Source organism: Dipodomys merriami, unplaced genomic scaffold (genome assembly GCF_024711535.1).
Source record: "Dipodomys merriami isolate MVZ:Mamm:240054 unplaced genomic scaffold, mDipMer1.0.p SCAF_19, whole genome shotgun sequence".
NCBI lineage: Eukaryota > Metazoa > Chordata > Mammalia > Rodentia > Heteromyidae > Dipodomys > Dipodomys merriami.
Window position 1 is genome coordinate 10,652,823 of NW_027203270.1, and position 18,222 is coordinate 10,671,044.

Here is an 18,222-nt window from a genome sequence, read left to right on the forward strand (position 1 = left end):
GTGGCAAGCAGACTTCTAGGACACAGATCCCCGATGAGCCAGCCTGGATGACCACACCTAGAAATACTCATGGGCTGGGTAGCCGCTTACCTGGGTCCCAGGGCTGGACCACATGGACATCAGTCCACCCTTGCTGGTCTAGGAGCTCCTAGCCAATGAGTGCTGAGCAGGGCCAGGCCCAGGGATACAGGAGAGCAGCAGCCTGGGCACTGAGCCTCAACACGGTAGGCCTGTAGTTGGGTTCCCATGCAGGACCCACTTGCCTGCTCCAGCCAGGCCAGGGCCTGACCCTCCTGGGTTCCAGATGCCCACCATTCGCCTCCATGAAGAGCCTTTGGGGAGCACCTATCCAGCCACTAAACCAAAGCCTGCTTAACCTCATTGCTTCCTAAACCACCTTAGTGTACTCGGCCTGCTCTCCAACTGTCCCCACAACACAAATCCAATTTGTTCTGAGTGTATGAACCGGGTATTAAAGATGCCTCCGGCCTGCTTACAAATGACAGACCCACAAAAAAAGCTCAATGTAATGGATGGTCAGTGCATTTTATTGAATCAGCACAGTACAAAAATAAATAAAAATAAGGGGCAGGGAATTAAATCACAGCCAAACTGAGCTTCATGACTGTCAGATTATAAACCACACATCCTCACAAACACACAACACATACATACAAAATGAGACAAGTATAAATTAATATTAACAATACCCACAGTTTGGTCAAAGAATAGCTACAGAAGAAATTGCACTAAAAAAAAAAACCAACATACACCACATGTGTATAATTAGCGCTTTCAAATACACAGCTATGAAGAGTTCTGAGGGAAGAAAATGGCACATTTTCTTTTCATTCCAAGTTGAACTGTTGGAACAAAACTAAATTCTAATAACTGCATGGAAAGAATATATCAACCCTTCTGGCTTACAAGAAAAAGAGAAAAACCAAATCCTGAACTATTATTCCTGTGGCTTGTTCTCTGCATGGGTGTAATTTTCACAGCCATCTGTTCTAAGATTATTTTTAAGACACAAAATGCTCCTGGTTTGCATGCACAGTATCACTGTAAAAGCAACGATTAAAGAATAAAAGGGTTTTTGTACGTTAGTTTTTTTTTTCCTTTTTTTTTTTTTTTTGTTGTTCTAAAAGTAGTCTTCGTAGCAGCATGTCCGATGGGTTCATTGCTTGGACACTCGAGTGTGTCAGCTGTTCCTTTACACAATACTGGTGGACCAGTGCGTGGGGAGGGACCCACAGGCCTCTCATGGCTGGAACGACGAAGTTGTTTCCTTGGTCCCCAGCCACTCTTGAAATGTGCACTTTCTCCAAAAAAAAATAAAAATAAGAAATAGAGAAGGAAACAGACCCCCAAACTGGATTCCTGCGGATGCAACCCAATGGCACAGTTCCAGGTCAGGTTCAGCCAAAGCTCCTCCCATGCCACCAGGGCCGGCTTTCCTGAGGAGCTCCTAGCTCAGGTCGCATATGGCAGCAGGATCTGACAACAGGCTGCGGTGAGTCTGCACCAGTGGCCACAGGCCTTCCAGCTCTGCGGAGGGTCATCTGACATCCCGGTTGGCTCAGCATGGGCCTCACAGCAGCTGGGGAAAGGCTCCAGCCTGGGCAGGACCTCTTCTCCATCCTGGGAACACTGGGCCAAAAGGCTCTGCTCCAGGCCAGGAGGGCCTCAATTTCACAGCTTTCTCTTTTTTTATGTGGATTTCAGTAGTGCTTGTAGAAAGTTGCTAGCCACCTAAAACCTACTCCTATGTAAAATGACCTCTGCCAACCCACCCGGATCCCCAGTTCCAGCAATCCCCAGGGACTGGACTGGAAGAGACTCCCCTGTAGCATCTTCACATTGTCCTTTGTTCCCCAAAGCTGGGTTGGGGCCCTTCTATTGAACCTCTCCAAGCCACCAGTCTGGGAGAAAGAAAATTGGGGGCTGGAGGTGTGGCTCAGCAGTAAAACACCTGCCTGGCAAGTGCAAGGCCCTGAATTCAAACCTTAGCACTGCCAATTAAAAATAATAATAATAACATAAAGAAAAAACAAAACAAAAACAAAGTCTGTAAAGTCCACATCATGTGTTCTGCAGCCACTAAGGTAAGCTGGGCACCAAAACCAGCAGCTATGAGTAGTGAAACTGCCACACTTCCAGAACAATCAGGAGTCACACTCCATCTTGTGATAGTCTCCAAGATTCAGCTGAGCCATGCCGAGCAAGGCTTCCTGTCCAGGAGAAACTGGACTGTTTGGGAACAGCTTTAAATTAACAAAGGTGGGGATGGAGTATACCATTACCACATCACCCCTCACGTGGTCTTATTTCCCCCAGCCCTGCCGGACAAATGTCCCGTGCACCAGCAAAAGGCCTTAGCACTTAGGTGGGCACTGGTTTGACTGCAGGCATAGATGCTCCCAGCCTGAAAAGCAGGCTGTGGCTAGCGGGCACCTGCTGCTGTCCTGGCTTTCCCCACAGTGACTAAGCTGCATTATTCAAATGACAAACTCACCCACGAAAGGAGCCATCCCAGCTTTACCCCACCTTTAGCTGGGACCCAAAATGATACAATCTAATGAGGCCAACCAGCTCATGGACCAACACTAACTAGCGTGGGAAGCTGGGAACAGTGGACGAGGAGAAAAGAGGTAGGCGATTCCAGTAAAGGAAAGCCTTTCTCCCTAAAAGAGGAGACCGCAAACTAGGGCCAAGCATGGTCAACAATGGAACATACGCTTTGCATGAGCCAGGCTCAGCCTTCCTGATCGAAGGTGCCCCAGGGCGGTGGACATCCTGCCTCCTAACCCACTTCAAGGCTTAGTCAGGGCAGCTGTCTCCAGAAGCCCCTGGGAGAATGAATCACCCAAAACAGTTGCCTTTCAGGAAAGGGCCGGCCTCCAACCAGAAATCCCAACTCCTCTCCTGGGCCCATGGGCCAGAGGCCCCTCTCTCCAGCCCAGCCCAGCCTGAGAGCAGTGGGCAGCCTCTCCCACCCTGGATCCTACAAGGCCCCAGGTGGTCAGGGGGTGGGACAGTCCCTCGAGCTCCCCAGAGTGAGAGGTCTGCGGCCAGGATGGCTCTGAATGCATCCTCTGGCTTTGCACAAGGTTCATGAGTTCAAAAGTCCCCAGACTCCTTGACAGGACTGGGGTGGGGGTGGGGGGGGAGGAAGGGATAAAACAACAACAACAACAACCAAAAACAAAACAAAAAACCCAAGGAGAAAACTATAGGAAGAGAGAGGCCCTCGGTGGCTTCGCTAGACACATACTGTACACAGAACTTGATTTGTCTCAGTTATAAATTTTTAAAAGTGAATGGAATCCTTGAGCCAGGCCGTGGGCTCCGGCGCTCACCGATCCAGCCCGAGGAGGAGGCGCTTCTTGTCCTCCTGGCCGCTCTCGTTCTTCAGGTCGGAGAACACCTGTGTGAAGTAGTGTGGGTCGGCGTTGATCTGCAGCATCTTGGCGCTCATGAGGTTGATGACGGAGAGGCAGCGGTCCCAAAAGGCCTCCTTGCAGCTCTCCACCAGGAAAGGCTTGAGCGGGTAGGAGATCTCGTTGCCCATGTAGGAGTAGGAGAGGTACAGGCAGGTCAGCAGGACGGCCTGGAGCTCGCGGTCCGAGCCCACCTCGGAGGAGATGACATCCCTGCAGAGCATGTAGAGGAAGACCACGTTGGCCGGCGTGATGAAGCCCTGGTCCTGCCAGCCCTGCAGCAGCAGCGAGCGGTCCACGCTGCGCAGCCAGATCACGGGGTCCGTGGGGGACAGGTGCTTCAGGCGGTAGCACCGGCGACAGAGGAACTCGCCCAGGCAGCGCAGCAGCTCGCTGGTGGACGCCTGGACGATGACCCGTTTGGGCGTCCCCGCGGAGCTGACCACGGGGTGCGGGGCCTTCTTGACGGAGGAGGAGGAGGAGGAGCCCCCGGTCTGGGAGCCCGAGAGCTGGCTGGCCGGGGGCGCGGGCGGCTGGGCCGGCGGGGGCTGGGCGAACGTGGACAGGTTGGCGCACGACAGCGACTTCTTCAGGTTCTCATTGTTGAGGTGCGTGATGTTGTTCTGGTAGCTGCTGTTGGGCTGCACCTTCTTGGAGTTCTTCTTCTTGGCCGACACGGCCACGATCCTCTTCCAGGGCAGCACGGAGATGATGGAGTGCCGCTTCAGGTTCTTGTCCTTGGCGTTCTTGCTGTTCTGCACCGCCGTGTAGTGGCCCACCGTGGCCGCGCCATCCTCAAACAGCGTGGCCTTGCGGTAGCTGGGGGACAGGGACAGCACCGTGCCCATGGTGCCCCTGCGCGCCCAGCCTGCCGGCCGGGGGCGGACGGCGGCTCACCGAGCCCGCGGCGGCCCGGGGAGAGGGGAGGGGGCGCTGCCCACGCGCGCGCGCGCGGCCCCTCCGGATCTGCGTGGAAAACAAGATGGTGCTCAGCCCCGGGCGGGGCCCCCGCGCGGCCCCGCGCCCCCTCCCGCGCCTCCGCGGCCCGACTCTCCCCCGGCAAAGCGCCGGGCCCTCCCCGGGGCTCCGCGCCCCCCGCCGCCTGGCCGTCCCCACCGCAGCACCCGAGCCTGGCGCAGCCGGGTGGGGCCCGGGCACCCGCAGAGGCGGCTGCGGAGCCCGCCTCGACCCCCCACCCCCACAACCCCCGGTCCGGCCCCGGCCCGAGGGACAGCGAGTGGCCGTCCAGCTCAAGCTTACCGGGCAGGCGACGGCTCCGGGCCCTCCGCAATGCGCGCCGCGTCTCGCTCGGCGGGGCTCGGCGGGGCTCGCGCGGCGGCGGCGGCGGCGGCGGCGGCGGCTCCGGAGCTTCTGTCCAAGGTTCTGCAGACGCCGCGGGCCCGCCCCCCGCCCGGCCGCCCGCGCCCGCGCTCCGCCGCCGCGCTCGTGCCCGCGCTCGCGCCCCCGCCCCGGCGGCTCGCTCCCGGGGGGGCGCGTGCGCCGTCCACGCGCGCCGGCCCCGGACGGCCTAGTGTCGCCGCGGAGCCACGGCCACGGCGTCCTCAGTCCCAGCCACGCACACGGTGCGGCAGACGCGGCCGCGAGCCGGAGGCGCCTTTACTCGCCGCACCCCATCTACGGGGCGGCTCGGGCGTTGGCGGGGCGCCCGCCCCCCCCCCCCCGGGTGCCGCCCTCTCCCGCACCGCCCGCGCCGGCGCCCGCACCGCCCGCACCGCCCGCGTCCGCACCGCGCCGCCGCCGCCGCCGCCCAGCAGCAGCCCAGCCGGGACACTGCTCCGCCGAGCTCTCCGGCAGGACGCGGCGGGGCGGGGCCGCTCCTCGACCCCGCCCCCGAGGAGCGGCCCCGCCCCGCCCAGACACGTGCCGCCTTTGTTCCCGCCGCGCCGCCCGCCCGCCCGCAGCTGGGGCCGCGGGGCGCTCGGGGCCGTCGCCCGCCCCACCCGAGAGAGCGTCGGCGAGGCGGCTGGGGGTCGACGCCCCCACACCAGCCCGGAAAGGAGGGCGGCCCGGGGCTCCCTCGCACCCCTGGGGCCGGCGGGGCGGCCCTGAACCCGTGCGACCTTGAAGGCTTCCCTGGCCCACACTCAAAGCCGCCGCGCTTCCCCGCAGCCCCCCGCCCTCAGGATCAAACACTGCCCCCCCTTAAGGACATGCAGTTGGAAAACGTCAGGCTGGTGACATTACTATGTAAAATTCGGTGTCCAAGCCAGGTCGGATTCCGGTTAGAGTCGTTGCGTGCACGGACACGAATCCAGCCGGATCCTTTGCAAAGGCCTCTGCTCGAGTATTTAGTTCGTTTTGGCATGATTCTGGAGATCAGTTCGAACCTAACCCAAACACGGGACAAGCAGCAAACCGAACCTTAATCCAGATGACCATTTTCGAACCAAAAGACTGGCCACGCCAATCCACCGGAATGTCCAGTTGCTCCAATCTGGCCAGGGGGACAGGAAAGGAGTCTGATGTCATTCAGGACTGCCACCAAGTCAGAAAATGCTAGTCTGTGTACACCAGAGATTTCTGGCAGCAGTGACAACAGAAAGCTTTGGAGACCTTCCTGACCACGGTGGAAAGTGCACTGCTCTGTTACCAAAGGGCTCTCTCCCATCAACAACCACAGGGCTGGCAAGGTCCTTCAGAGGGAGGCCAGGCAGTGACTGGTAAGGCCACTGCAGGCGGAGACCAGTTTAGCTCAATGTGCCCCTGCCTCAGATGTCCCTCACAGTACAGCTTTAATTTCGCAAACATAGCACTTTACACCAGATAATCTGTAAAGAGAATAGCTCTGTGTAGCTCACGGTTCTGGAGGTCCAAGATCCGGTGGCAGAGTATGCCTTCAGGCTTCAACTCAGGGTGGAAGATCCAGAGTAAACAAAAAGTCTGAGGCCAGGTGTCCACCCACTCATAACTACCCACCCAGGTGGGGATTACATTAAAGCATGAGGGTGGGGCTTCGTGACCTAATACTTAAAGGTCCCACCCCCTCTCGGCCCTGTGAGGGCCCAAGTGGTAGGGGGCCAACAATCAGCCACCATACCTCTTCTTCAAGTGGAGTTTCCTCACTCTTTCTTTCCCACAAAGGAGCAGGAAGTCATTTTAGGGTCCTTCAGGCAGAGCTGAAAGCCAACCTGTTCCTCCAGCCCCCTAATGGAGAGTCCAGCTCCTTTAATTGGCCTGATAAGTCACACATTGTCTTATGTATGCCTTTCAAGTCTAGTGCTAAGCAGAGGTTAAATGTTTCCCATTTCCTATATTACACATAAATTCCCAAGTTTTAAACTCCACTCCTTTAAAAAAGAAAAAATGTGGCTCAGTGGTAAAGCGCTTGCCTTGCATGCCTGAGGCCCCGGGGTTCGATTCCCCAGCACCACATAAGCAAAAAGAAAAAAAGCCAGAAATGGCGCTGTGGCTCAAGTGGTAGAGCGCTAGCCTTGAGCTGAAGAGCTGAGGGACAGCGCCCAGGCCCAGAGTTCAGGCCCCACTACCGGACCCCCCCCCCCAAAAAAAAAGCTTAAGCCTGTGGCACTCCCTCCAGTGGCTCCCGCCTGTAAATCCTATCTACTCAAGAAGCTGAGATCTAGGATCACAGTTCAAAGCCAGCCCATGAGACTCTTATCTCCAATAAACCACCACAAAACAGGAAGTGGCACTGTGGTTCAAGTGGTAGTGCTCACCCTGAGCTGAAGAGCCGAGGGACAGTGCCCAAGCCGCGTTCAAGCCCTACAACTGACCAAAAAAAAAAAAAAAAGGCTGAGATCTGAGGATCAAAGTTTGAAGCCAGCCCTAGCAGGGGCAGGAAAGTCCCTGAAACTCTTGTCTCCAATCAACTACTCAGAAAAAGCCTGTAGCAGCACTATGCCTCAAGTGGTAGAATGCTAGCCTTGAGCAAAAGCGCCTAGGCTCTGAGTTCAAGCCTCAAGACTGACCAAAAACAAACACAAGACCAAAACAAAAACCCCCAAGCCTGCTCTATTACTAGTAACTGAATTTCTTTTTTTGTTTTGTTTTTTCTGTGCCAGTCCTGGAGCTTAAACTCAGGGCCTAGGTGTTGTTCCTGAGCTTTTTTGCTCAAGGCTAGCATGCTACCACTTGAGAGCCAGTTCCACTAATGGCTTTTTGTTGGTTAAATGAACTTCCCACCCCAGGCTGGTTTTGAACCATAATCCTCAAATCTCAACCTCTTCAGTAGGACTGCAGATGTGAACCACTAGCACCTGGCTTGGTCACTAAATGTCTACTCTATTACACTTTGTTGTGGACAGTGGGTTCCATTTCATGATTCCCAACCCAAGGCAGCACAGCACATGTTTGCATGGGCCTTTCCCAGCCCATCTCTTCTTGTTTTGTCCTTATAATCAGCTATTCATAAGGCTGAGATCTGAGGATCACAGTTCAAAGCCAACCAGGGCAGGAAAGATGCGAGTCTCAAAGTGGTAGAGCACTAGCCTTGAGCAAAAGAGCTCAGAGACAGCATCCAGGCCCCATGACTGACCAAAAACAAAAACAAAAACAACCTTAACCGGTGACTCATGCCTGAAATCCTAGCTACTCAGGTGGCTGAAATTTGAGGATCACAGGCAAGCCAATTTGGACAAAAAAGTCCATGAGAGGGGCTGGGAAGGTGACTCAATGGTAGAGCACTTGCTTGCATGCTCAAGGCCCTGGGTTCAATTCTTCAGCACCACATAAGCAAAAAGAAAAAAGCCAGAAGTGGCACTGTGGCTCAAGTGGTAGAGTGCTAGCCTTGAGCTGAAGAGCTGAGGGACAGCACCAAGGCCGAGTTCAAGCCTCATGACCAACCAAAAAAAAGAATGAGAAGGGACTGCCGGCCTTTTATTGCTGAAAGAGGAGGCTGTGAAGGAACTGTACAAGAACACACTTGCTAAGCCTGGCTAAGGGCATCCATAGCTCTGCTGCACACACTCACCACTACCTCTGTATTCCCGTAACTGTTCCAACTGTCAAGCAAAGGGCAACAATCTGTCAAAAAAGGAAGAATCCAGAAGCCAGAAGGCAGATCCAGCTAAATGATGCAGGCTGTTTTCTTCCCCACTCTCTTCATCAGCTCTAGGGAAGGTGTCCAATCCCCACCCCATCAACTTCTGCTATAGCCCATCTCCAGCTGCCTCAAGGACCAGCATGCTAGTTAGCTGCCTTGATGGGCTCAGATGCTCCTGCAAAAATCTCCCACTCTGCACACCCCATTTCCCATGCTACCCTAAGGCAGGAAGGCCAAAGCAGCAACCAGTTCCAGCTTCTAGAAAGGGTTCCAAATACAGCCATGCTGAGCCTTTGTTCTTCTAGGGAACAGAGCAGCATCTAGTGGCCCATCTGGGTAGCACAGATTACATAACTCCAGCACACAGCAGGGCATCAGAGCACCAAAGCAAGCCCTGGCACCATGAAGATTAGTACCTAAAGGAGACCCTCAGAGAACCAGTTCATGCATGGCCAACTGGCTCAGTGATGCCTAGACTAGCTCTTTGAAGAGATACAATGACACAACTGCTGTTGTAATGGGATATTCCCAAACAACCACATTAAAATGGTAAAAGGGAGCCAGGCACTGGTGGCTCACACGAGTAATCCTAGCTACTCAGGAGGCTTGAGATCTGAAGATCGCAGTTTGAAGCCAGCCTGGATAAGAAAATTCCATGAAAGTCTTATCTCCAATGAATCACTAAAGCTGGAAGTGGAGCTGTGGCTCAAGTGGTAGAGTGCTAGCCTTCAGCACTTAGCCTTGAGCAAAATGGCTCAAGGATAGCACCCAAGCCCCCAAGTTCAAGCCCAAGAACCAGCACCCAAATAAAAGTGAAAGGAAAGAGGTAAATTTCATATTTTATTTAACCTTAAACTCAATATACCCCAAATATTTCAACATATATAAAAATTAAGATATTTTACACCTTCTTTCATACTAAACCTCCAAAGCCTGGTTTGTGAGTATGCTTAAAGCACGTGTGAACTAGTCACACAGGGCCTGCCAGCCGCGTGTGATGAGGGACAATGAGGTCTAGCTGAAGCTATCAGACAGACAAGGGCAGAGAAAAGAACTGATTACTGTTTGGCCCCTCAAGCTTGTCCTAAATGTAGGAAATCCTCTCCCCTCCACTCCAGCTCCAGGACACTATGAAGTTTGTTTTGTTTTTTTAATCCTTTGTAAAAGTAAAACTTCTGCAAGTAAAATTATATACAGAAACACAAGGCTAAAACTGAGTAGCAGAACTGCTTAAACTAAAGAGAGGTTTGGCAGGCCCCCAAAACACCCTCAGAAGACACATTCCTGGGGTCTGAGAGCAGCAGATTTGAAGATTCCAAAATGAGACCAAACTAAACCACAGCTGACTTGTCAGGAAGTGCAAATGTCTTCATCTGGCCCTCACATCACAATAACCTACCATAGGAACACCTTCCTTATTGTACAGCTGAGGAAGCTGACTTGTAGGATCACCACCCAAATCCACAGATCCTAACTGGCCCACACAGCACTGGAAAAAGATACCTTACAGACCAAGTTTCCTGCCAAAAGTCCTCCAAATTTGAACTCCAAATTCAGCTACTCCCTTAACACAAATGAGAGCGCTTTGGCCCACTGAGAGAGCTTCACATACTGTTGGGCCACAGAGAGCTATTTGAACTTTTTTAGAAACCCTCCAACAACACTCAAGAAAAGGACACCTTTTGAAAAAAAAATTATTTTTATTGGAACTCATCTGAACATCAGATATACCTGGTGTTGGTTAGCAAGAACCGTTTGTACATTTGATATTGATGGTGCCAAAACCAAAACAGTGACTGGACATGATGGGGAGAGATGTTGAGAACAAAAACCTGATTTTGGAGAGGAAAATTAAAGCCAGTCAGATTCAGAGAAGATGCAAAACCTGGTACAACAAAATCCTTTTACAAAATATAAATTTATTAGGAAAACCTGGAAAGATCATTAGAGAACAGTAAAGAAAGAGAAAAGGAGACCAGCAGGAAGAAGGCAGAAGGAATGGGAGAAAAAAAAGAGAAGACGAAGATGAGAGAAGAAAATATAGTGGAGCAAAAGTGCAGAAGCTTACCTGCCCAAGTGGCATCAAAGCCTTGCTATGTAATCGCATCAGGAAACAAAGCATGCTGAAATACAGTGCTCTACCTCCCATCCATTTGAGTTCTAAGAGGTAAATAAAGAAGTTCCCTGGGAGGGGAGTGGGGGACAAGAAGTTGCTCAAAACCCCAATGGGGGAGGAGCAAGGGTAGGAGAGGGAAGAACACCCCACAGTCTCATTTCCAATGTTCACTGTTTAAAAAAGGAATAACCCCATCTAACAGCGGGAGAGAAGGAGTGGGAGAGGGAGAGAAGCGGATGAAGACAGCCCGACTCCTCTGAAGGGGAAGAAGGAGGAGGAGATGGTGTCCTGGCTAAGAGGGAAAGAGGGGAGAGAAGAGCAGAAGAGGACAGGAAAGTAGAGAGAAGAGGGGCAGTTAAAACACTGACATCTAATCTAGTTACTATGTTTAAAAAAAAAAGCCACATGCACAGCAGGCCCCCTGGGGGCTGAGGGCCCACACTGCTCTCCGTGTGGCCGTGGTGGACACTAGCTCCTGGCCGTGTCCCTGTTCCTTCACAGGTTGGAGCAGAGCCGTGCAGGTACTGCTGTTGCTGCGGCGGCGATGGCGGCGGCGGCAGGACCTTCGGCTAGTCTGCTGGAACCAATGTCGGGGGGGAGGGTAGACAGGCCAAATGGCAGAGGAAAGAACACCAAAATGCCTCATTTCAAATAAAAAAGAAAACAGCAGTCTATACACAGTTGTTTGTTTTGGTTCAGTACAAACAGAATAAAAAGTCGTTGCCTTTGATGGTCAGCAAACACCCAATTCTGAAGAGGAGGAGAGGTGACACCAGCAGGTAGGTAAGGACCCCAGTGGTTGGCAGGGCTCCTGGCTTTGTGGCCCTCTCCCAGGAGGCAGAGAGCACAGCTTTAGGTAGTGTAAGCCTTTTTTCCTTTTATTTAGAATAATCTTTTTTTTTTCTTTTTCTTTTTTTTTTAAGCAATTTCCCCACTCCCAAGTTGGGCCAGTAAAGATTACATGAAAACTGGCACACCTATCGGCTGGAATACAGATGCACCAAATTAGGGTTTAAAAACTTTCCGAGCGAAAAGTAGAACAAAAAAAAGAAAATCTCCTAGCATTTCCCCCAAGGTTTCACTCTCCCGCCACACACACTCTCCAAAGGACCGCTACAGATCCAACTCTGCAAGAGAAGACAGAGCAGTGTCAATCGGCAAGCCAGGAGGACACCAGGAGGAGGTTTGTAGTCTTGACAGGCAGAAGACAAAGCTGCCGTGCCTGGGTCCCCGGGCCAGCACTCACCTATGTTAGTTTCTTGGCTTTGTTGTAGAGGGAGTCCACTACTTTACTCATGTTCTGAATTGTTTCCAAAGCAGCTTCATAAGTTTTATCTACTGGGGGTTCATCGAAAATAATCAGGACACCCTCCCCCTGGTCCAAAATCCCTGCAAGAAACACAAGGGCAATCCACACAAAGAAGAAATTAGGCATAAAAAAAAGCAATTATGAAGATTCCTAGCTGCCTCACTTTCTCCAGAAAAGGAAAATGGACTTTTCTCCCTGTCTCATTAGTACATTTATTTCACTTATCACAAGGAAGGAGGCCAGGATCCCAAATCAAAAGAAACAAAGGTTTATGTTAGGTACAGCTGCTTTTAAAGCTATACCTCTCCAACCATCACCACAGCCCACTTGCCAGTATGACTGTTACGACTCACCATGAAACTTCTTGTCAAGAATCATCTGTGATAATTTCCTTTCCACGTCGGCCTAAAACCAAAACACATGATTAAAGGGACCAGTATCCCTTAGTTAGAGATCACACTGAGACGAAAGCTTCATAGAAAAGGTGTTAGTGCAAATGAATTGGAAACAAAACAGCAATAATGCAACTCAGCTGAGCTCGCATTCCCCATTCTCTACCAGGAAGCCTGGAAACTTCCTAGTAAGTCTATCAGGAGCAAATGCCACACACACACCCTTCCCCCACCACCCAGATGGCCTGAAAACTACTTACCTTGGAGAGTTTGATGAGGCTAGATATGTGTTCAATCTAAAAGGAAAGGCAGAGAGACACTAACACTGAAAGTTTAACTTTTTTTAACCTCAAATAAGAGAAGCAGGGAACAGAATAATTTCTCTCTTGAACCTGATGAATGTTGTTAAAGGTCAAGATTTCCTTGCCCCATGCTTGGGATGATGCTCTCCACTTGCCAGGCCAGCACTATACACAATACACATTCCTGCCCCACATACCCAATACAGAAAAAGCTTACCGCACGTGCAATGAGTAAAAAGAGAATTCTCAGAACCCAAGCCAAAGGCTTTTTCACAAGCTTCTACCCATTGGCATCGACTCGTTTCCTATTAAAACTAGACCAAGCTTTGGCCTCTTGTCCACCAGGCATACCCTTGGAAGTCAATTCCTACTTCGGACAGATACAGAAAGGGAGGTGCCTACAATAAGAAGGCCATGCTAGAAAGAGTCCTTAGGAAGTCTTACCTGTACTCGGGAAAAAGGCTCAATGACTCGAATCAGATTCTGTTCCAGTAAGTTATCATACAACTTGGCCAAGTGTGTGCTGATGATTGGATCATCCCGAAGCTCTGCCCGGTAGTCTGTCAGAGCCTGCCAAAAGAGCCGGTAACAGAAACTGGTACACTTTAAAGTCACATTACACATTAAAGTCTTATCTTCCTGAACAATCTGCTGGCCCTTGTTAACTACATGGTTGAATGAAGTTCTAGGAAATTCAAGGAAATAAAAGCCACGACAGAAATTAGAAGAAAAAGACAAGAACTTAAGAGGGATTAGGCATAGCTCAAATGGTAAAGTGCCTGTCTAGCAAGCACGTGTGTGTGTGCACGCACACACACACACGCACACATGCACACACACACACACAAAATACCTCAAAAGGTTGAGTCACCATATTTTTGTCATGACAGAAATTAGAAGAAAAAGACAAGAACTTAGGAGGGATTAGGTATGGCTCAAATGGTAAAGTGCCTGTCTAGCAAGCACACTGACACACACACACACACGCACGCACGCACGCGCGCGCCCTCAAAAGCTTGAGCCACCATATTTTTGTCCAAAACATTCATATCAGGAGGGACGGCTTAGTAGTGATAGAATGCCTGCCTAGCTAGTATGATGCCAGAATTCAAACCCCAACAACACCAAAACTCTCATGTCAACAGTTCAAATCATGTAAATGCCAAGAACAGCTCCACTTCTAAGCCAAATTAATTATGCAAGCATTTTTCAGCATGTATTTTCAAGAATCCTGAGGTTACACAATGGGAAATGCTTACTTAACTATACAACTAGCTCTTGGAAAGTTTGGTTAAAAAAATAAAATAAGGGCTGGGAAGTGGCTCAGTGGTAGAGCGCTTGCCTTGCATGCATGAGGCCCTGAGTTCGATTCCTCAGCACCACATAAGCAGGGAAAAAAAAAAGCCGGAAGTGGCACTGTGGCTCACAAGTGGTAGAGCTGAGGGACAGCGCCCAGGCCAGAGTTCAGGCCCCACCACTGGACCCCCCCCCCAAAAAATAAATAATATAAAATATGGCTCTGGTAAAATAAAATACAGAATATTCCAAGTTTGTTTGCTATTAGTGTTACCTGAATTTCTGAACATAGAACTCTTTTCAAAAGAACCATTTAGAATAAAATTATTACATCAAACATCTCAGATTTTGGGATTAAATTACTTAAATTGCTTACACGTGTATGTGATGTATTTACCTTCAGTAATGGCTTGAATATCCTAGCCTCACATTAGCTGTAGACTAAGTTATTAAAAGAAGCAGACAGGCCAGGAGAGTGGCTTAGTGGTAGAGTGGCTTAGTGGTAGAGTGGTTGCATGCATGAAGCCCTGGGCTCGATTCCTCAGGACCACATACACAGAAAAGGTGGAAATGGTGCAGTGGTTCAAGTGGTGGAGCGCTAGCCTTGAGCACAGAGAGGCTCAGGGACAGAGCCCAGACAAGCCCCAGGACTGGCAAAAAAAAAAAAGAAGAAGAAGAAGACACTTCAGACCAAGTAGTTGAGTATTCCTGTTACGTCTTACTTGGAGGCAGGAATAGGCAAGAATGCTTCACAAAGACGGCAAAATCTTGACAACAAATCAGAGACCTAGTCTCAATTAAATCCATTTACACTGTTCTTGATAGATCATGTTTGTTTGTCTGTTTTGGGTGCCAGTTCTGGGGCTTGAACTGGCCCTGGGTACTGTCCCTCAACCTTTGTGCTCAAAGCTAGTGCTCTACCACTTGACATAGCTCCACTTCTTTTTTGGTGGTTAATTACAGATAAGAGTCTCATAGACTTTCCTGCCCAAGTTGGCTTCCAACTCTGTTCCTCATCTCAGCCTCCAGAGTAGCTAGGATCTAAGTTTCTTTCTTTTTTGTTTTATCTGTTTGTTTGTTTTGTCGTCATGAGGCTTGAACTCTGGGTCTGGGCGCTGTCCCTCAGCTCTTCATCTCAAGACTAGTGCTCTACCACTTAAGCCACAGCACCACTTCAGGTTTTCTGAGTGGTTTACTGGATATAAGAGTCTCATGGCGCATTTATAAGATTATTTCTTTGTTGCTTTGTATGTCCCTCCCCCACAGTGTAACCCCCGCTTTCACTATATTTGATGTCAGTATAACATGTGGAGGAGATGGGGACAAACAAGTCGTTTAAGGATTCAGGTGGACCTGTTGCAACAATGAGAAGTACAAAATGTCATGTCAAAACCAGCTTTACAATGTCGGTGTGGGGGGGGAGGGGGGTATAATTGGGTGGGGGGAGGGGGGAGGCAGGGAAGGGAGGTGAAGGGTAAACAAAGGAGGAGGCTGCAATGCTTGGTAAGAAATGTATGCATTATCCTGCCCATGTAATTGTAACCCCTCTGTACAGTATGTTCTCAAATAAAATAAAATAAAATTAAAAAAAAAAAAAAAAAGAGTCTCATGGACTTTGCTGCCTGGGCTGGCTTTGAACCACAATCCTCAGATCTCAGCCCCCTGAGAAGCTAGGATTACAGGCATGAGCTACCAGCACCCAGCCAGGATTTAAATTTTGATTTGAAGTTGGTTACTATATTCAGACTAAGAGTTTAGAAAATAGGGCTGGGATGTAGCTCAGTGGCAAAGCACTTGCCTAGCAAGTCCTGGGTTCGATCCCCAGTACCAAAAAAAGACAAAAAAAAAAAAGTTAAAAAAAAAAGTTTAGAAAATAATAACCCCTCTCAGGTTTAGAATAGTGTGTCTATCATTTTGAAATTTCCCAAAGCATAAGGCAGAGGTAACAAAGAAAATTTAGAACAGTATCACAGGCTGAATGCATACATCAAAACTTTCGTTTTAGGGCTGGGAAGATGGCTCAATGGTAGAGCGCTTGCCTTGCATGCATGAGGCCCTGGGTTCGATTCCTCAGCACCACATAAGCAAAAAGAAAAAAAAAAGCCAGAAGTGGTGCTGTGGCTCAAGTGGTAGTGTGCTAGACTTGAGCTGAAGAGCTGAGGGACAGCGCCCAGGCCCAGAGTTCAGGCCCAAAAATGAGACCTCCCCCCACCCAAAAAAAACCAAAAACAAACAAAAAAATAAACTGCCGGGCGCTGGTGGCTCACGCCTGTAATCCTAGCTACTCAGGAGGCTGAGATCTGAGGATCGCGGTTCAAAGCCAGCCCGGGCAGGAGAGACCGTGAGACTCCTATCTCCAATAAACCACCAGAAAACCAGAAGTGGCGCTGTAGCTCAAGTGGTAGAGCGCTCGCCTTGAGCTGAAGAGCTGAGGGACAGCACCCAGGCCCAGAGTTCAAGCCCCATGGCCAACCAAAATAAATAAATAAACTTTGGTTTTAGCCAGGTACTGGTGGCTCATGCCTGTAATCCTAACTACTAATCTCACCTAATCCAAGTGGTAGAGCACTAGCCTTGAGCAAAATAAGCTTAGGGACAGTTTGCAGGCCCTGAATTCAAGCTTCAGAACCAACATCAAGAAAAAAGACCTGTTTTGCCAAGTAACAATGATACTTGATGTCTATAATCCTACTCAGGAGAATGAGATTTGGAGGATTAAGGTTCAAAGCCAATGAACATAGAAGTCTTAACACTCCATTTTCAATTAACCAGCAAAAAACTGGCTGAAGGCAAGACTCAAATATTAGAGCACCAGTCAAACAAGCCGAGTAATACAAGGTCTTAAGTTCAAACCTCAGTACCAGCAAAACAAAACAACCACAGAAATGACTTTTTGAGAGGTGAAGAAATACCTACAGTTGTGCTGAGTGGAATAAGCAGTAGGCCTAGCATCAAATCACACTGTATTACTGGCTGCATGATTTACAACATACCCAGAATGAAGGTAATAGCTTTATTGTGGGAAAAAAAAAAAAAAAATGACAAAGAATTTTTTTTGGGGGGTCCAGTCATGGGGCCTGAACTCTGAGCCTGGGCGCTGTCCCTCAGCTCTTCAGCTCTACCACTTGAGCCACAGCGCCACTTCCGGCTTTTTTCTTTTTGTTTATGTGGTGCTGAGGAATCAAACTCAGGGCCTCAGGCATACAAGGCGAGCGCTCTACCACTGAGCCACCTTCCCAGCCCGACAAAGAATTTTTTGAACTGCAAAGTATTACATGTACACGATACTTACAAGATCATCTCACAACCTTCGTGTACAAAACTAATGACCTATCTCTTGGGTTTGATATTGTACTGGGTGAAGGATGTATGGGGTTGCCCTACATTATCTTTACTTACTTCAAAACTTAAAAGTCCCTCTCCTCCACCCATTCCCTACCAATCAATACCATACTCACCTTTTCAAAATCTGCCAGTGATCTGTTTTTGCTAGCCTGAGCCACACATTTTAATGCTTCTGTCTAAGAATAAAAAGATAAATCATGAAAGTGATCTATTCAGTGTACTCACATACACCCAAAACCTCCTAACAGTTTGGTATGTCCACACAAAATCTGCAATAAAGAATCCACCCCACCACCACTCTTTTTCAGAGACCTGAGAAGAAATGCAAGTATTGAATATGATTACATGCAAACCAGATTCTCTTTGAGACACGAAGTGACTTAAATGGAATATTTCCAAAAAGGCAGACCTTAATATAGCATTCTCCAGAAGTGACAAGCTAAGAGAAAATGGCAGGAGAACTGTGATTTTCTTCCCCTTCCTTCAAGAATCCTTATTTACATACACACCCAACTATTCCTACCCCAAGACGTACTTATACTTTATTTTTTTTTTTTGGAGGGGGGGGGGTCTGGTTGTGGGGCCTAAACTCTGGGCCTGGGCACTGTCCCTCAGCTCTTCAGCTCAAGGCTAGCACTCTACCACTTGAGCCACAGCGCTACTTCTGGCTCTTTTCTTTTTGCTTATGTGGTGCTGAAGAATCGAACCCAGGGCCTCATGCACGCAAGGCAAGCGCTCTACCACTGAGCCACCTTCCCAGCCCCAACGTACTTATACTTTAATCAAGATTCATTCTACTAGACCTGATATAAGGCACCATGAGGTCTATTTTTATTATATTGGAGGCATTAATATTCTATACATTACACTTGAATAGTATAACTCTGAAGTGTTAAGAAGTACATAAGGGCAATATCTAAGCTCATTATAAATAAGACACACAAGCTATGAAATCTCCACTCAGCAAGAAATGTTAACACCCATATTTCTAGATTAGTCTAG

General features: G+C 49.5%; 3 protein-coding genes across 3 annotated transcripts in view; 1 reads left to right on the forward strand and 2 right to left on the reverse strand.

The window, feature by feature from the left end:
- Positions 1 to 527: 527 nt before the first annotated feature.
- Cdk5r1 (cyclin dependent kinase 5 regulatory subunit 1) lies at positions 528 to 4,802 on the reverse strand. Its single transcript, XM_070027222.1, has 2 exons — positions 4,701 to 4,802; positions 528 to 4,406 (listed from the first exon to the last, which is right to left on the reverse strand). The coding sequence occupies exon 2, from the start codon at positions 4,286 to 4,288 to the stop codon at positions 3,356 to 3,358; it is 933 nt and encodes a 310-aa protein (XP_069883323.1). The 5' UTR covers positions 4,289 to 4,406; positions 4,701 to 4,802; the 3' UTR covers positions 528 to 3,355.
- LOC138830507 (basic proline-rich protein-like) lies at positions 4,287 to 5,510 on the forward strand. The gene has a single exon (XM_070026889.1). The coding sequence runs from the start codon at positions 4,287 to 4,289 to the stop codon at positions 5,508 to 5,510; it is 1,224 nt and encodes a 407-aa protein (XP_069882990.1).
- A 4,630-nt stretch (positions 5,511 to 10,140) lies between these two features.
- Positions 10,141 to 18,222, reverse strand: part of Psmd11 (proteasome 26S subunit, non-ATPase 11) — a 40,664-nt gene continuing 32,582 nt past the window's right edge. Inside the window, exons 9-14 of the mRNA XM_070027223.1 lie at positions 17,334 to 17,396; positions 13,024 to 13,149; positions 12,538 to 12,573; positions 12,239 to 12,290; positions 11,823 to 11,965; positions 10,141 to 11,703 (exon numbers count right to left, since the gene is read on the reverse strand). Of these exons, the coding sequence (XP_069883324.1) occupies positions 11,823 to 11,965; positions 12,239 to 12,290; positions 12,538 to 12,573; positions 13,024 to 13,149; positions 17,334 to 17,396 (420 nt within the window). The 3' untranslated portion in view covers positions 10,141 to 11,703. The remainder of the gene's footprint in view (positions 11,704 to 11,822; positions 11,966 to 12,238; positions 12,291 to 12,537; positions 12,574 to 13,023; positions 13,150 to 17,333; positions 17,397 to 18,222) is intronic.

Excerpts from the sequence above, each read along its gene's own strand:
- Cdk5r1 (XM_070027222.1), bottom strand. The coding sequence starts at position 4,288 with ATGGGCACGGTGCTGTCCCTGTCCCCCAGCTACCGCAAGGCCACGCTG.
- LOC138830507 (XM_070026889.1), top strand. The coding sequence starts at position 4,287 with ATGGTGCCCCTGCGCGCCCAGCCTGCCGGCCGGGGGCGGACGGCGGCT.